Below are 18,914 nucleotides of genomic sequence, written 5' to 3' on the forward strand. Positions count from 1 at the left end.
CCCCCCGGAAAACCTTAATTCCATCCATGCAAAAGTTGAAGATTTTGTATTTGTCTGCAGTCTAGACATCCAGTAGCACTGTTACACATGAACAACCAGGCAGTGCAGAATTTGCACGTAAAAATGCTCAGAGGATCCTGTTTCTTGTTGGAAGGAACAGAGCTACAGTCCAGTCTATTCCTCCCTTTATATTTTTATTCAGCACCAACAATGGCAGAGGTGTCCAAGGACTCCCTCCCTATATCATTGCTGTTGGGGATTGATGAGCGTAATGAAGGCTGTGGCTGGTTGCTTCATTTCACTATTCAAAAACAAGAATCCCAACTCAAGCTTCTCTGCAACACTTCCAGCTGGGATGCTCCAACTGACCAAAATCAGGTGCTATTAATAACACATGGAAACTCAACCATACAGCAACATGCAGAAAAAGCCTAACACTTTCTGGCAGTGTCAGATGTCGTGAACTGGCACATACCAACACATGCGCAGTTGGTCCAGAACTCAAGTGCCATATTCCCTGTATTTGTGTCAAACAAATGGTCACAGCAAAAGCCTGCAGTGAAATATGGCAGCCCTAGTGATGTAGAAATGGCTGTTCAACAACTGAGTTAATGATACAAGAAGCAGAAGAAAACTAATGTTAAACGGACAAGAATAAAGTACATTTTTATGATAAAGTAAAGCAAGTTGGAGGTAACATATGCAAATGTCCTACTTTGCTTTTGATGTGACAGCCAATGCTCCACATCTGATTCACAGTATTACATACAGGATTTGTGTAAAAATAAGCAGATCTCAAATTTCATTACTATTTTCCTTAGCAGATCAAATAATTGCATGAGTAGTGGCCTGCACAAAAGCCCGTGTACAGTAGGAGACCATCTCAGGATCAATAGCTAGTTGTAAAACTATTGATAGAATTATGTTCGTAACGTGAAATCAAGGGCCCTTGACAGTCAGGAGTTGGAAATAAAACTACCATGTAACTGCTGTAGGGAAAACAAACAAACAGGAAACAGCACAGTGAAAACCAAGTACTTTCTACATAGCAGGATTCATCCAGAAGCATTCAAATGGGTGTGGCATCCATGAGTATAATGAAAGAATATCTTTACTCTTAAAAAAAATGAAATTAAAAATATATATTTTTTTTAGTAGTAGCGGCAGCAGGGTTTTTTCCCTCCCTGTAGGAACAGAGCTCCATAGCGTCTTGAAAGGTCCAAAGTTCTTCAAAAGTTTCTTTTGTAAAGCTTCTGTACAACACTTTTCTTAACTAAATAACACTGTCACTTATCAACACCAAAAATTAAAAATAAAATACTGCTGCTCCCTTTCACAGTTCTAGCATCATTTCACTGACAAAGTGGAGTCATAAAAAAAGCTGTTTTGTCTTACATTGCAAAATATGCACGTGCAGGGAAGCAGAGAGACGATATAACCACAGAGACAAAGCACTTCCAACAGTAAAATTAATCTGGTGAAAAAATAGCTATTACTCACATTCTCTTCAAAACTACGACTTGATATTCCTCATTGCTTTTGTTTTCACATCCAGCTCTCATAATCCTTCTCAAATCCTTCCTCTAACCATAGAGCTATTTGCTTACCCCAGAAGTACATTTTCAACTGTTTATTACCCAATCTTGACTTATTGTGGGCAGCACCCACTGCTTCTTACCTATAGTCATTTTAGAGCTTGGTAAAAATCTATATGAAACTTGCCACACTACCAATTTTTGTTGCAGAAAATTTGATTACTGATGTTTCTACATCCAGGAAGCCAGCAAAATAAAACATTACACTTCTCATAGGCCTTTGCACACCACTGATGCAATATATGCTGCTGCACAAAACATACTCCTGTTGATGAAAAAGCAATTCAAAACATCAGCACACCTGCAGCTTTTTAGGATGACAACCTATCTGGCTGCTATTTCAGGGTCTTTGACAGGTAGATAGACCTAGTGCCACAGAGCACTATATGACAGCCATTGTCAACCTTGGGTCAATTCATTTTTTTCCCCAGAAAATTAACATCTAATACCCTGATTTAGCATGGGATTTTCATACAGACCTTTGAAGTAAAGCAACGCATTTAACATGACCCTGATGACCTTTGAGTTCTTACTGGAATTGCTTGGTTCCTGAATGTACCACTTAATTCTGTTACTTAAAGAGTTCCTAAGGAAATTCCGAACACCAATTCAGTCACACGGGGAGGAAGGTTTTTCTTTCCTTTTCACACATGGGAAAGCAAAGCACTAGAGAGGCTTGAGAGCCTTCTCAAAATAATACGGCAGAGAATAGCATGTCAAAGATCGGTTTCAGTCTCCCTCATTCTGGCCTTGAGCTCCAACAGCTCTACAGCACAACAGCAAGAAAGGAGACGTGTCTCATCTTAGCTGTGGCTTACATGAATTACTGTATAGTCCCTCACCATTTTCCTATCAGGCAGCAGTCTCATCAGGAGAAAACTCCCATAGTGATCAATAGGAAGTAGATTTCTGTGCCTCTTCTGAAATTATGCACAAACCATAAAAGAGAGAAGTGAAAAAACAAGGGTTGAGTCATAAAGATGCCTTATTTATATGAAATCTCCCTGTAATTGTACAAAAGCTCATTTTTCCATATACAAATACAGGAGAACTGTATGGGTATGTATTAACCGACCTTTCTTCCACTCAGTAGATCTTGTGTCATTGAGAAGAGTTTGAATGCTACAGCTTTCAAGTCTGAGGTCTTTGGAAGGTCACTTTTCCAGAACCAAGCTATTATACAATTCTTCACTGCAAAAGTGACAAAACCTAAAAGCTGGTTTCAGGTAAGGTGCAATGACACAGTCTGAACCCTTCTGCATTATGCAATTTTCTTTAAAATTTCTGCATCTTTCCTGTGACCTCCCTCCATTTTCTTGTTACAGGTTCAAAAACAATTTTAGGCATGTTACTGTGAAGGACCACATTCTTTCAATGAAGTTATGCATACAGATTTCTATCTGTTGCTTCAGTGAAAAAATGTCAAATAAAGCATATTTTATCACAAGTACAAATCTATTAAGGTCTTTTTTCTTTAGGCTGCTCAGTGATTCAGTGACTACTCTGTATTTCTGACTGTGAAGTCTGTTACTTTCCCTTAATTTAGCAAATGCAGAAATTATAATACAAAATGTATGTCTGTTAAGGGACAAGTAATTCATGAGGTAAATATTTTCCAGCTTCAGTATAGTACAGAATTACTGTAAACACAGGAGTTCTTTAAATTGGGCAATGTTATTTTGTCTTTAGAAAACCTGGCAGTTTCCACAAGGAGGACACCATGGGATTGGCTCATTTTTAGAGATCAGCAGATGGACAAATTAAAACATTACTCCAGGGAATAGTATAACTTCCATGGAGTGGGTAGAGAAAGACTATTTGTTAAACTACAAGCGCCCAATGCTGGAAACCCTCCTTAATGACAAACCCATTGTCTTCAAGTGACCTCCCTCCTCGGAGCCAGCAGTCAACTCCTGCATTTTGAGCAGGGAAGTGTCACTGAACATGCATAAGCACAGCTCTGATGAAGCAAACTAACGAGGGCAATGGGCATGCCCTGAGAGCCAGGTGCTGTTCATGAGCTCAGCGTGCAATTTCCTGGGTACTAGGTTATTTATCCTGTATTCACCAATGCCTGCCCAGAGCTGGCAAGGTTCAATTGCCAAATGCTTCTTTACAGAAACTCCTCCAACCAAATTCTTATGAAAACATCCTTCTGATGGAATTAGTATAAGATAGTTGTCCCATCCACAACAAAGAGGAAACAAAGAGTGCACGGGCAGCTGCAATATGCAACATGGAAGGAACATAATAGCTGCAGCAATCCTCCATCCCCTTTTAGTGTTTGTTTTATGGGTGACAGGTGAAGAACAGTCTGCTATAAATGGAAAAGATTAATTTGATATCTAAATTTACAGACCATGTAAATTAAGGGCTTCAGGATTTGGTATAGAGATGTTAACCCTTTGCGGAGAAGGGCAAAGAAACCTGCATTAGTAGAAAAAGAGACAGGATAATATAGTAACCAGGTTTGGTACCAGGGAAAGCGAGTGACAACAGTTTCTACATAGGTCATCTGCAGTGTTACCAAGGCCAGGAATCTCTGGGGTTTAAACTGCCCCCTTTGAAGATCTGAGTCAAGCAGCCTAATTTTTTTCAGGTTTAGAAGGTTAAAGCTACAAATTAGAAGGAAAGAAAGTAAAGTAGCTATAAGATGATGTTTGTAAGGCATCCTTAAGATTTTTTTTTTCTTTCTTGAAAGTAACTGTTATAATAATTTCATCTTTCTAAGTCCAACCCTAATGCTATATAGCAACACTGCCATCACTACAGGAAGGCTACACCAAAAGAGCACCTACCATGTACATTGTGGTTTCTGCTTTCAAAACATTTAGTGGAGCATTATATAGGACAGTAATAAATGACAGCTTGTTTGCTAGGTTGCTACATTTTTGAGCCTACAGTTTACTTGTAATGCAAGTTATCATGGCAACTTCTCATGCTTAAAATAATTTTATATAATTAAAAGCATGTTAGAGCCTCAATTGATTTCCCACTTAAAATCATCCTCATCATCTTCTGCCTGGTCATTTACTCTTCTTCAATAGCATATCTAACAAGTCAACCTTTTGTGTAGCCTTTTTTTTTTTTTTAAAAAAAAAAAAAAAAGTGAGTGGCTAAAATTCAAAACCAAAGATGTAATCTCTGATTTGCCAATGAAAATCCTCCATAATATAAGAATACAAATAAAGAGCTACATTGTAATCGGTGAAGGCTGTATAAAATCTAAACTATATACAGAGATACACATGAGATTATCTTTCCAACTACAATTTCCTTTTTATATTCTGTTCATACTAAGTCACCACACCAAAAACATACACATCACATTTTAAACCCAAAGTGTTTACATGGTTTTAAAACATTCCATAGAAAATTTATTTCCCCCATTACAGATGCTATATACTAAGATGAGAGTACTGAAAATACTGTTAGTTAATCATATGGAACAATGTTCCTATCAGTTCAGCAGGGTAACAAAAAATATGCACACACTTCCCTTCACTCAGAGTTTGGCACAATGCAAGGTTTATTTTTTATTGCTTCTTTACACCCATTACAGGGTAGTAAATTTCCTTGGACATAGACTTCTTTTCCCTAAGGTTCAGACCAAAGTAAAAAAAATTGCTGAAGGAGATGCATCAGATGTAGTAAAAAAGCTAACTTTACCTCTTGGTTTAATGCCAAGAAGTATAATACTGAAAGTTACTCCTAATGGAGAATAGTGAGAGGAAGCATGTGCAAAAAGATATGGTAATAGTTATTTTGAAAATTAATTTTTAAAGAGAACAGTACTCAGCTTTGATAGAAAGTGTTTTCAGGGAATGGGTAGAGGCCATGTTGAACTTCCTTGCACAGCTACATGACCTCTGCCAATCAATGTCAACACTTTATTAATATTTTACTGAAAAAGTGTGAGATGATTCAAACTTCGGCTGTCTTGGTAGGTGTTGCTAAGCAACTTTACTGCTTGTCTGAGAATTAGTTTTCACTGCAACCTTTCCTTCAAATAAAAGACCCGTGTCACTTAAAACACTTTGCCCTTTGCCGAGGAATAGCCCAGCAAGTTCTACCTCCTCCCCTTTTATATTTACCTCTCCTTTTCCTAGTTGAAATAAGTCAACTGCATAGCGTCTGAAATTCTCCGCTTTACTCACCGTAATCACTGTCATAAAAGACTATGAATTTCTGCCATCGCAGCTCGGTGACCAGTTTCAGCATAACATCGTTGAGGCGGACTGGTGGTCGGGCAGCCAGTGTGTACTCCTCCTCCTCTAGGCTGGGGTTCAGGTGGCAGGCCGTGCGCGGGGAGCCTCCCGTGTTGCGCTGCACAAAGAGGTGTGGGATGTGCATGGCATCCGTCAGGGACTGCAGGGCGTTGGCCGAGGCACAGCCAGTGGACGTCACTAAGGCTAAGATCCCTAGGGTCATCAGGTCACAGGCTGGAGAATAAAAGAAATAAAGTAGGGTTGAAGCAGACTCAAAAACTCCTTTGACTGATCTGGATGCTATGAAGGGTACAAGACAGGCTTTACCCTTGCCAGTAACACAGAGATGAAGAGATTTCTGTTACAGTATCAGCTGAAGCCTTTCAGAGATAGGTCCTGTACCTTTACAATAGGAGACAATATCTGCAATCTGTACAGATAAGACGAAGTTGAGAACACATACCATTACTGTCCTCATTTCTTCAGACTGAAGCCAATGCAAATGGAGATTACAGCCCTCACTGTGAGGGCTCTAAGTGCACCACCCACCTCTAACTTGGTCATGCACACTGGACGTGGGCTTTGGACTACAAAGAGTGATTTCAGTTTCAAGGATGTGTCTTATACAACAGAGTTTTGAAGGATTTTTAAATTGATGAAGAAACATTCACTGCTTGCCTCTCAGAGCAACAAGGAAACAACACAAGTGCTCATTAGAATGAAGGCAAATCATGAATGACTAAACATTTATTAATAACACTGTAGTTGTCTGTAAAAAGATCTGGGAAAGCACGTACCACTTAAAAACACAGCGTACACATTTGAGCCCACCTGCTTCCAAGAACAAAGTGTTACCGCGCTGGAAGCGCAGGGAGGGCAGTAATGGCCGCAGAGGCCTATGCGGCCTGGGCACTGGCTGCCACCCTCACGGCTCGCTCCTTCTGGTCAGTCACCCTGATGTCCATCTGGGGCTGCAAAGGGTTTCCACCCAAAGCCCCTAGCTATACCTCAGCAGCTATTTAGTCAGTAGTTGTGGTACAGTCTGTCCCTGGGAGCTCCTCAGGCAGCACAGTGAGCTCTCACCCGCCTTGCGGCTCCCCGAGGCAGCCCTTGAGGAGGGCTGGGGGATCGCTCAGGGGTTCAGCAGCATTGGTCCCCATGCGACCACCTGCACAAGCACAGCCTGCCCAAAGGAAACCCTCCCGTTTTCCAGAAGAGCAGGCTGCCCACCCATGGCACATGCTGTGGGGCTGCCAGGACACGTGTCGGGCAGGGGGCACACACGTCCCCCCCGTCACAGCAGCTCCGCCGGTCGCCAGTGGAAACAGACTGAGCAGAGTGATAGGAAAATGAACACAGCGTGCTAGAAGGGTTTCTTTGTCCTCCTCTGAACACTTCCTTTTGTATCTCCACATTCAGAGGCCAAAGAGCCAAAGGAGTGGGACAGGTTATGAATAATTATTAATAATTAACTGTTAATTATCAAATAATTATATAAAGCCATGATAATTAAATACATAAAGCTGTGCCTAATGCAACCAATGAATTATTTTGCCAAATATCTTCTTAGAACAGACAGAAAATACTTTTCACTTTTATATGAATAACAAAAAATGTTTCATCCTCTCTACATACAGAGCATTCAACATGCAACAGAGAAAAATTAAGTGCTTCTTGATGGTCTTTACAATAAACATATGTCAGCTGCGTTATCTAAATTTACTCTGCGTTAATTATAGTTATATGAAATTGTTCTTTGTTTTTCTTGAGAGCTGACCTGATTTAGCAGCAGGGAGGCATTATATTTGCCAAATGGGAGACCCAGGTTCAGGAACAGATTTGATTTCCCAGGCTCTTTGCCAGAGAAAACTGAACATGCCATACAGGTAATTTATTTAGTCACAGTAGGGGAGGAAACAGGAAACAGAGAAGAGGGAACAGAGGGAGAGAACAGCAGGGCTGAGCTATAGACCCCTGCAGAGAGCACCAGCCAGCAAGCTTAGCCACCACCAAGGGCGAGAGAAGCAAAGCCACGCAGATCCACAGAAGGAAAAATCTACTTGCACAAGCAGACAGGAGAGAAGAAACAAAGTCCTTTCTGACAGGAGGCTGCATTCAGACAGTCACTTATTCATGGAATATAGAACTGGCATGACAAGAGATAACTTCATTCAACAGTTGACACTAATCAAAAGCTGCTCACATACTAGCAGCAAAAAGACCAGAGAGATGACAGACCATAAACAGCCCACATTTCTCCCAACACAGCCCACAGAACACAGCTGAAATACCTCAGCCATGTCTGTTTTGGTTGAGGGACTTTCACTGTTTTGCAGTTCGTACCAATAGGTTAAAATGAAGCATTAGTCAATCAGCTTCTACATTCTGATATTTTGTCAATTGACTGTGTTCTGCTGAAAGTATGTGCTACGCAGTGTTTTCTCCTCTTGCCTTTGTTTTGCGATAGTACAGCAGGCAATATAAAATGGAATGACTAAGGAAAAAGGTTTCATGTTTTCTGAATCACGTTTAGTCAAATCGCAGAATGTGAAACACTGCGTGTCATTTTCAATAGGAGATTTTCGCTGAATAAAATGTGACAGATTCCAAGAAGTTCAGCCTCTCCAACCTTATTGTTCTGAATGCTGAGAAGCTTTTAGCACATTAAGAGTTTTTTGTACGTGAGCGACACAATGGGGAACACAACTACACAAGTACAACAGACTCCAATTCATTAAAAAAAAAAAAAAATCTCATCAGCTCTTAAGACATCTTGAAATTACTTATCAAGAGAATGTTGTAAGGATTACAGAATCTCAGAAGAAAAGTGGTGAGAATGTTTAGGATTTTCTCTTCCACCTCCCCCCCCCCCACCCCCCCCCCGGCCCATGTCCCACATGTATGCCTATGCTTTGTTGCACACAAATTCTGGGGGCATTAGAAAATATTTGTAATTTTGTTTTACTTTATACTAGCTATGGATTTTGAGCAGCCATCAAGTATCCCTGACCATGTGACCGAGTAAATAAATAATTCCATACCGCAGCTATAATTTCACAAGCACTCAAAAGAATGTGAACTTTTTGTACATTAATTTCATAATCCCCATCCTTATTTCCTTAAAACTGAAATACAGAAATTTGAAGCACTGTGGTTCATATAAACTTACTAACAAGGGAGAGAGGAATCCAAACACACTGATCTTAAGTGACCTTTCTTATTTACTAGTGATGTACCACACTTCCATCTAGCAAAGACGCTTTCCTATTTATTTATTTATTATGTAGGTAATCTCAAATTTCAAGAAATAATGCTTTTAAATCTGAGTTCTACAGATAAAAGACACAATGTTCTAGCAATCTTGCCTTCAGATTTCACTGCTATATGAATAGCAATAATTATTAATTTACTGTATCAAACATCTTCATTGTCAGGATACATTTTAAGAGGATACCAACATCCCACAAACCATACTGCAAAAAATGTGCATGTTAACCTGGTGAAAACATGATCACCATACTTAGAGAATAAATTTGCATTCAAACTATTTTAGCAGATAAAATTACTTCATGGTAGTTATTGGTCAATATTTTCTTCTAACAGCAGGCCACCTCTCAAGTTTATCCTTTACTTTTTCCTAAATTATCAATTAATCCAATTTATAATCATCTCAGTGAAGCATCTCTCCTAACCTATTCTTCTGAAAATGACTTTCAACAACTCCCTTTTTCAAATCTGCTTGACATTTTGTCTTAAACTGTTATTTCCATGACAGAAGAATAGATGAATTCCCCATCTATTGCATGATTTTCTAACGTTTACCTCCTCTGTAGGCAGTATCTTTTTCTAGGTTTTGTGTTGGATGTTATCTCTGTCATGATATTGGCAGAAGTAACAGAGGTTGATATATTTGGGTAATCTTCTAACACCCATTTTTCTAACTTGACACTAACATCATAGCTATACATAGTAAACTTTTTCACATTCTTGCACCACACCTCTAACTCAATTAACACCACAAATGAGCCTGAAAGACCAGTTACGATTTTTTCATACTGCACCTTATCTCTACTGCCTTTTTTATCGTGTAGGACTCTGTGGCATATGACACTAGAATTCTGCTTTGCTACAATCACATTTAAATCTTGCTCTTCTACCATTGCTTCCTGTGTTTCCATACTGTTTCTCAAGACGTGTGGACAACGAAGTTTGTCACCATGTTCATAAAGATATTTGTTTTAAGGGCTTTAGCTTGGATCCCTTATAATTAAATCCCTCTCTCCAAACTACATATAATCAAAATACTCCAAAATAAACTGTTATCTTGCTCCTGGCAACGTGACAATATGGGAGTCTTTCAGCCTCCTTTTCAGTGGCTTCCTATTAGTCAGGATAGGGTATGAACTTGTTCCTTTGTTTCCACAGTTATCAATAGACCAGCTGCCACTAATTTCTGATCTAGTAATATATCCACCTACTGGCATTCACTCTGCCTCTTCAAACTTCAAAGCCTTGATGTCTCTCACTTCTGTGTATAACTACAGCTGGTCCTACCCACTTTGAACCCCATCAGATAAATCCTCTCTGTTTTCCTTGACATTTGTTCTTCTTTTCCAGTTTGACTAGCCCTTAAGAGCTCTTCACTGCACAGCAAAGGGAAGATTATCCTAATAAAACAACTTGTGCTTTAAAAAATTTCTATTGTTTGAAAATTCAGATGTTGCTGCCTTTATACTTAGAAAGATTTTCAAACGAAGGAAGAGAACATCAGATGCATCAAGGGAATAGGAATACAGTCACACTGCACATACCTGGTGTTTCTGGTGTAGTGGCCTGCAATAAAATGATTAACAAAGTTGGCTCTTAAGTGTTTGTAATTAGGTTTCAAAGCTACCATCCTGCTGAGATGAGGGACTTTACATTTGCCTTCGTATTATTGTCTCAGTCAAGTTGGCTGATAAGTTATTTTTCACATAGTTTATCTTTGAAAGCCAGAAGGAAAAAAAGTATTATCAAAACATCAAATTCAAGAAAACATAGCAAATTCTGGGAATAATACCTTTTGGGAAACTAAATCCCTGTATTTCCTGAAATTATGAAGGCCTGTAATTTATTCTGCTGGAGGTGCACAGTTGGCAAGTCTACCAAATAGCCTAGCAAGCAGATTCAAAACATCATGTGCTATATACAAACAAACAAGGAACTAGCTATTGTATTATTTCTCTATACAAAATTTAAACAGCAATTCATTGTCAATTTATAAGTGAGCAGATGCACCTAAAGGTTTCGAGTAAAACATTGAAATGATATATATATTTTTTTAACTTAAATGACAAAAGTCCTGGGAGATTTGTCTGGAACACAAAGATGAGATAAAAAGGATGATGGCAGAAGAAAAAAGACAGCATCCCTCCCAGCAGTAGTTCAAAACAAGAAGGATGATGATACAGTCCCTTCAGAAAAAAAAAAATAAAATAAAAGGTGTTTTCATGCACATCTAAACAAAAAACAAACGTCTCTAAAGTAGTACACAAGAAACTTCTATGAAGTCAGGAGCACAAACCTACAACAAATACAATCATGTAGAAAAGTGGCAAGACTTTTAGCTATCTACATTTGCATTCTGTTTAGGTCCTTAAAAGATCTTTAAAATTTAAATGCTTTTGTGCAAAACCACTCCATCAGGCATACAAAAAATCTTAATATCACTGAAGATATTTCTATTTAAAATATTGATCTATAGAAAATTTCACTCCTACTACTGATGAATTGAGGACAATATCAAAATCAGAATCATGTAAACACTCTCAAACTTATGGCTCACTAAGTGGGGTTTCCAAAATAATATTTTCTTCCTTACTTTACATTTGGATTCCATTTGCTTACTCTTCAGTTTCTTTCATTAACTGAGAAGGGCAAGTTATCATAAATGTGTATTATTAGTACCTAGTGTCATGTTATGCAGTTTCCCTTTCTTTGGATACTCTGCAATAATAATCTTTTTTCTTTGTCCCATTTCTATAAGCTTTTACTTACTTTACATTCTTCGTTTACAACCTCCCCTTCTCAGGTACCTAAGGAATTATTTTATTGATATAAATACACAAACTTATAGTTACTTCTCACAACAGAATAACTGTTAATAGAGAGAAAAATGTAACAGATGTCAACCATACAAATGTTATATGGAGCACTTCTATTGCTGCATCACTTTTAGGCAGTGAAGATGAGTATTTCTCATTCCTCTACACAGACCTTCAATCAAAACAAAACACATCTTAAAAGAAGGAAGCAAGTTTGAAATTATTCATGGTTTGGTGTAAAAATCAAACCAAACAAACCTCCTAACTAGCCCAACTTAGATAGTTTTTTAGATATATCATTTAAGAACAATAAACATTCCCTCCTTTTTATTTAAGCATCTATTATTCTGTATTTGGGACCAGAAACCAGGCATTCTTAGATCCCAGTCCTTGGTGTGATTATTTTGGAAGCTACAGGAAAGTCTGACGTAGCCTTACCAATAGCTCCCAATGTCATGTGTTCCCCTGCTCGCTAGCATTCCGAACCCTAATGTGATACTGAGTCTTTCACTTGATAATTTCAAATAATGAAATAATTCCACATGTATAACAGTGTGTTGTGAGAGGAGCCTTGGAGAGCATCAGTGACTAGCCTGTCATTCAAAAGGCCAGTGCAACCCCTGACAAATACTGTGGGCTCTGTTGCAATTAGAACAAACAGTGAGACCCAAAGAGAACAGAGCATAGCTGGTGTTTGTCAGATGGATAATCCTGTTGGACTTCCCAGAAACTTGGTATTTATTTGCCAGCTGTGAAATGGCCATTTTGACCCTCTATGGGGGTATTTTCTGCTACTTACTTTCCTAGTAACTTCCAACTAAAACCATGACACTAGATAACACATTGTAAAAAAAAGAATTATTACTTAAACTGTTTCTAATTTTTTTTTCCTTCCATACTTCATTATCTCCTTGGTCTCAGAAACCATAAGATATGGGAAATTCAGATGTTTTTCTTAGCAACTGAATCTTAGCAACTGCAACAAAACTGCTAAGTCAATTGAAAATACTTTTTTCTTTTTTAAAAAAATCTACCCTAAATTGTATGGGTATATGCAGTCCTATAGCCACATACTTGAGTCTTCGAGCAAAATTCTCAGTAGTCCAGCTCAAAACGCTAATTGATCCAAAAATCAGCTACACATCATTGCTTACATTTTCTAAGATAATGCTGATTATTTCAGTAGGCCATCAGTAACAAGGAAATAATTCAAGAAAATTAGTATATGCATACATTGGTGAACATGCTTAAGTGTACGTGTAGTCAGCATGTCAGAATAGCCCTGATAAAGCAGTGTCTCAAAATAGCATCTCAAAAGCTAAGGAAAGCATGAGAATTTGAAATGTTTACAAGAAATAAGTTTCAAAAATAATATTAAAGAACTGTCCCATTCTTGAATTGCTCTTTTTATTGCATTTCTTTTTTTACGTTTCAAGCATTCAGTAGCGTAACCTGAACAGGAAGGGACAGAGTGGAAGAAATTGGTTTTATATATATATATATATAGTGCCATATATATATATATATATATATATATATATATATTCCTCCCCCACGCCACTCAAAAAAGATATTGCTAGCCATTACTCACAAAACAGACACACACAATGGCAAAATCACCTTCCTTGTGCTGCCTCGCCCACAGGAGCAGCAGTATTTAGAAAGAAACTTGTTTTCAACTGTATGCCTTACTACCCAATACCTTGTGGGCCCATTGTCAGCAGATACAAACTGTCAGAGTTCTCCTGCTATTACCAGAACTGTCCTTTATCTCTAAATAGCAGTAACTATGCCTTGCTTCCTCCTTTACAACCACGTTTCAGAATTTTCAGTTAATTGTTATTGTTGCTTTATACACACATGGAAATATCACTTAGTTTTAGCATGAAGGCTGCAAAATGTTTTTGTTTTATAGCAAGGATTTACCATTAGCGAAGTCCCAAAATTGCCTAGCACTTTCCCTAGTACACATATTAACTGAAGCAATTGGAGGTTAAAAGTAATTTCTCAGGAAAAGCAAACCAAAAAGAAATACAAAAACAATGCTATGCATTTATATGGCTATCGACCTGATCAAACACTAGCTCCCGTCCTTGAAAAGCTATTGGGGGGCAGGAAGAAGAGATACCTAGACCAGCTTTCTGTTGGCTTTTATGCAGATAAAGAAAAGATGCAAAATGGTAAGTAACACACCACAGAGAAGGATATACAGTTATCAAAACTAGAGTTGTAGCTTTCATTTAACGTCCTGAAGCATATTAACAGCTCTCTTCAGTCTTTAATAGGGTAAAATAAAACATGGAAGTCCTTTAACACCGAGCACAGAAGTCAAGCTGCTCTCCTGGCAAAGCAGTTCAGTTTCCATGCAACTGAGTGATGCCACCAAGTGGTCAACAAGTGCACCAGCTGCTTCACAAGTACAAATTCTGGATTAATCTTCAATGAACACAGTACTCCCTGTGCAGTAACGCTACCAGCGTGAAACCAGGGCATATGCCACTGAAAAAAGTGCATTAATTGAGAGCAATAGTGAAACATAAAGAGGCGGCCTTATTTTACACAGGACAGATCAAATACAGCCCTGTAGCTCCTCCAAAGAGGTGAAGGATCTCAGAGCACATGCAGCCTTATAGCCAATACTCTATTTCACAGCTGAGTATTGCTTGGCTTTGCGCTTGGGTGGATTGGGAAGACTGACCCAGTAAAGACTGCATAATGTATTTTAACAAGTTGTTTACATTTTTGTTTGTTTTGAGCTTTTTGTTTTTAAGACAGTAATTTAGAAATTCAGGTAAAGATATGAAAGAGAATTTAAACATTTTCTAGTTTGTTGTTGTAGTTGTTGTTTTTGTTTTTAATACTAAAAAAACAATTAAGTAGTACCTGACAGTAAGCTACCAGAATAACTGTACTTTTGACAACAAAATGTAATTCCATTAGTAATGTTTTGCCTCCAAGAATCAGAGCTTGGCATGATGTTTAAAACTGAATAAGCATTTCTGGTAATTTTGAATGGCACCTGGTTTTACAGAACTACTACTCACAATGGCATCAATACTATTTTAAAGCACTAGGTAGAAGTGAACCCTCTCCACCCCAAGTTCTGAAGTAGAATTAACCATAAATCATCTCAGTTATTTGAGGGGTGCAGTAACTGTGTTCTTTATTGAATACCGCATATTTGACTTCCACTCCTAGCAAGTTCTTCAATAACTGTTTTCTTTTGCCCTTCAGCACAGACAAAACTCCATTTTCTCACCCTCCGCTTCTTTCACCTGCCTTTAATTACATATCATAATGATATAAAAATATTTTTTCCACACCTTCATTAGCATTCAGCAGGGATGTCCAACTTTGCCACCTCCTTTGGGACTGTTCTGTATGTACACGCTGAGTATTATTTTAACATCAGCACGGTTCAGCCTCAGTTCCGGCATGCACAAAAGAAAAACACTTTCCTGCCATTTACAAAAAGCAGTCAAACATAGCAGCTCCAGACAAGCTGGTAAAACCTCCCAGTTCTTCGGAACTGAGAAACTCATTTGGATTCCAAGCAGTATTGACAAGCAAAGAACACGCTAGCCCTGCCTGCTTATCTAATTAGCAGCAATGATACATATACAAAAAGCACCAAGAGAAATCTTTTTTTTTTTCTTTTTTTTTTTTCTTTTTTTTCTTTTTTGCACTTCCCCCTTTAAATGGTTCTCCTTTGTATCCTGCCTTATGCTGAAAGCAGGAGGGAGGAATATCCGTCTAAGCATCACAACATTGCTTCTGAACCAGCTGCAAAAGATTTTCATTCCCTTGTTTCCCCAGCACGCTGGGAACACGTGCTGTTCATGGCACGCTTGTACTCCCCTGGAAAATTCTGTGTGATCCCTTCTCCATAACTGATCTGCTACTGTGCTTCAGGAAAACACCTACTTCAAAATGACAAATTCAAACTAGAACAAGGCAGCATTTCACTTTCACTGACCTAAACTTTAAGCAGGAGACTTTGAAATGAGCGTCTGGGGCATGTATAATACTATCAGAGCTGCTGTGTTAAGACAACTAAGTATTATGAGACTCAGTAAATTCAGAAAAGCTGTAGTCACTTCCACGTGTGGTCAGCAAGTTTCATACTCCAGAGGCCAGCCCAAGACATGCACATCCTTAGGACTTATCATTACCATTCCTGATTCTCCCCCAGTAGGTGTTAGTTCTACCAGCAAAACAGACAGCAACAGCACGTAAGCCATTCGAGACACCAGGAAGCAATTTGTGTGGCAGGGGAAGGGCGCTCATGGTGAGGCAGCCAGCTTTGCCAGCAACATGCATCTATTTATGCCAACTGCCGAAAGACTTGCAGTGTTTGTAGGTCTAGCTGTGACTCAGTATGTATTTATAGCATATATTTATTGACAGGGTTTAGTGGTTGATCTATTGAAAGATCTCTGCAGCGTATCACATCCTTACAACTGCATTCAAGGATTATGCAAATATTCCAAGCCTAGCAACGGTCCAAAGCTGCTATTCCATTTTTCTAAACTCAGCTTTAAAGGGAACACTTCCTTCTTTCCTCATACATGAAACACAATGAATGTCAAAATTATTTTTGCTCAATACTCAGGAAATGAACTCCTTGCTCAGCACCAGTATTTCAAAACAAAACAAAAAATCTTTGCTTAAAGTACTACAAAATCAGTGCCATTAAAACATTCCCAATCTATGTTCTCCATGCTAAAAGTTTGCCTTTTAGCAGTTGAATAACTTCAGAAACCACCCATGACTTTTTAACATCTAATAAGACTATGCTAAATTATTAGAGCATCAGTCTGAATTTCTCTCTCTCCTTCAGCTTTGCTGTAAGGAATCAGCAGAATCAGCAGTCAAATCAGGGAAAATTATCAAAACCTACAAATTTTCAAGAGTTCTCATTTAAACACATGAAGTGAGCCAGTTGTTCAAACAAGCTTCACACCTGATAGCCCCAAATATGAAGCTTAGAACAGATTTTCAAAACATCTCAACATTTATGCACCTTTTACCCAGAGGCTGCCTAAAGAACAGGCCACTTCTTTTGATACTTAAATGCGATCTGACCTCTCAAATGTTGCATTTGGGACTGCATTTTTTTTAAATAAAAAAATAAAAATCTCAACCTGTGGATAAACAGATTTATATTATACTGTGATGCAACAGAACAGGCTTACCTCACGTCAGCACAGATACAGATATCTCTCTAATCTCCTATTATTCAAAATTGTTTAAAATTCACCTAATTATGTCTTGCACTAACATTTCTCTAGATATGAAGAGTCACTCTATGGAAAACACCACTTTGAAAACTAATACAGTAACTTGGAGTGGTGCACAGGTTTGGCAGAGGTGAATGTCTTTCCAAGCCACATCTACTACAAAAGGAGGAAGTTCAAAGAAAAGTCTCACTGAAAGGCAAATCAAGAATCATCCAGAAGTGGTCAAAGCTCACTCTTTATGGAAGAGTAAGGACACTGATGTACACAAGAGACACTGAAAACAACAAAACAGGACACAAAGGGGCACACCCCAAGTATGACCTTCACTTCAAACTTTCTTTGTAATAAAGTTGAAGTAGAAAGAACTAGAGACGATTGTATACATAGACTATGACTTATACAGGTTTCTATGGCTAACGTGTCATCCTACCAATGTTTTAATAATAATAATGAGTGATGCCCATACCACATTATTCTAAAGCAACCTAAGAATTTTCAAAAACCTGTAATTAATTACAGTGCTCACACATTTTATTGAATAATTTGAGGCAAATGAAATATGATGTATATGTCAAGCTAATCATTTAATTATAAAAAACACTACAGGATGCACAGTGGAAGTGAGACCCAGAAAAAAAAAACAGTATTTCATTTGTATTCAAGCCTAAACTGACTAATCCAGAAGGAACCACGTACAGAGGATCTGCTGCTATTAAAAACCTCAACTTCCACTGAAAGCCTGTTTCACGTACAGGCTCTGCCACTAGCTGGTAAGCAATTCCTTCAACTTCATCTAATTTTGATAACTGTATAATATAAAGTTACTCAATTAGATAATAGAGGATGACATCTATCCATAAATGTTACTACACTTCTGATTAGGTGCTACTTAGAGTATATGTTAATAATAAAGCTTAACTGGCTGTTATGTTTGCGTTCATAAAATCTCATTATAAAAACCTCCAGGTAACTTTTAGTCACACACCAGAACCAAAATAATTCTGTCCCTGTTCTCCTGCCACATGGTTAGGATAAATCCTACATGAGACCAAGGGAGCTACCAGTGCTGAGTGAGAGGAACACATCCTTAGGAGCAAACACATAGTAACTAAAACATCCCACATGCTGGGACAAGTAACGGTTGGTAAGAAATTCTGATCACACCGTCTTCAGTCTGTTTCTGCAGGGCGCTGCAACACCCTTAACCACTGTTTGCATGAAGAACTGAATTCTTCAACACAGATAAAAAGAAAATGCTTCAACTTACAAGATGCTTCTCATCCAAAAAAAAAAAAAAAAAAATCAAAAAAAAAAAAAAAAAAAAAACAATGCCAAATATCAACTAACTCCTTCCTTCTTCCCTGGGCATGCAAAGAGATTGGTTTGAGAGAAAGGAAAGGTACATCTCACATACAGAAAGAGCAAGTCATAGAAGGATTCTGCTTTTAAATATCAATTTTCTTTTTGCCAGCTACAACATAAGAAATGATTTATTAGAAAAGTGAATTTGTAAACAGAAACACCAGTACAAATGAGGATTTTTATTTATTCATGTTACCAGCTTCTCAGACAAGGCTTTAATTATATCCCTTAATATGCCTTAATTATCGGTTCATACAGATTTTCTGAGACTATATATTAGATTGTATATTAGATCCGCATGTTCAAGGGCCAGGCCAAGGGGAAAAAAAGTCAGAAACCAAATATCAAAAAGCTATAGCACCTACAGTACCTATGGCACCTAAAGCTATAACACTTCTTATAGTTCCCACACTGTCAGAAGCATTA

General features: G+C 38.1%; 1 protein-coding gene across 9 annotated transcripts in view; it reads right to left on the bottom strand.

Moving 5' to 3' along the window:
• Nucleotides 1-18,914, bottom strand: part of GRID1 (glutamate ionotropic receptor delta type subunit 1) — a 522,277-nt gene that overhangs the window by 301,499 nt on the left and 201,864 nt on the right. For all 9 annotated transcript variants that reach the window (XM_035329542.1, XM_035329546.1, XM_035329543.1 and 6 more), the window contains one exon: nucleotides 5,753-6,037. In XM_035329542.1, the coding sequence (XP_035185433.1) occupies nucleotides 5,753-6,037 (285 nt within the window). The remainder of the gene's footprint in view (nucleotides 1-5,752; nucleotides 6,038-18,914) is intronic.

This window comes from Oxyura jamaicensis, chromosome 6 (genome assembly GCF_011077185.1).
Source record: "Oxyura jamaicensis isolate SHBP4307 breed ruddy duck chromosome 6, BPBGC_Ojam_1.0, whole genome shotgun sequence".
In the NCBI taxonomy this organism is placed as follows: Eukaryota; Metazoa; Chordata; class Aves; order Anseriformes; family Anatidae; genus Oxyura; species Oxyura jamaicensis.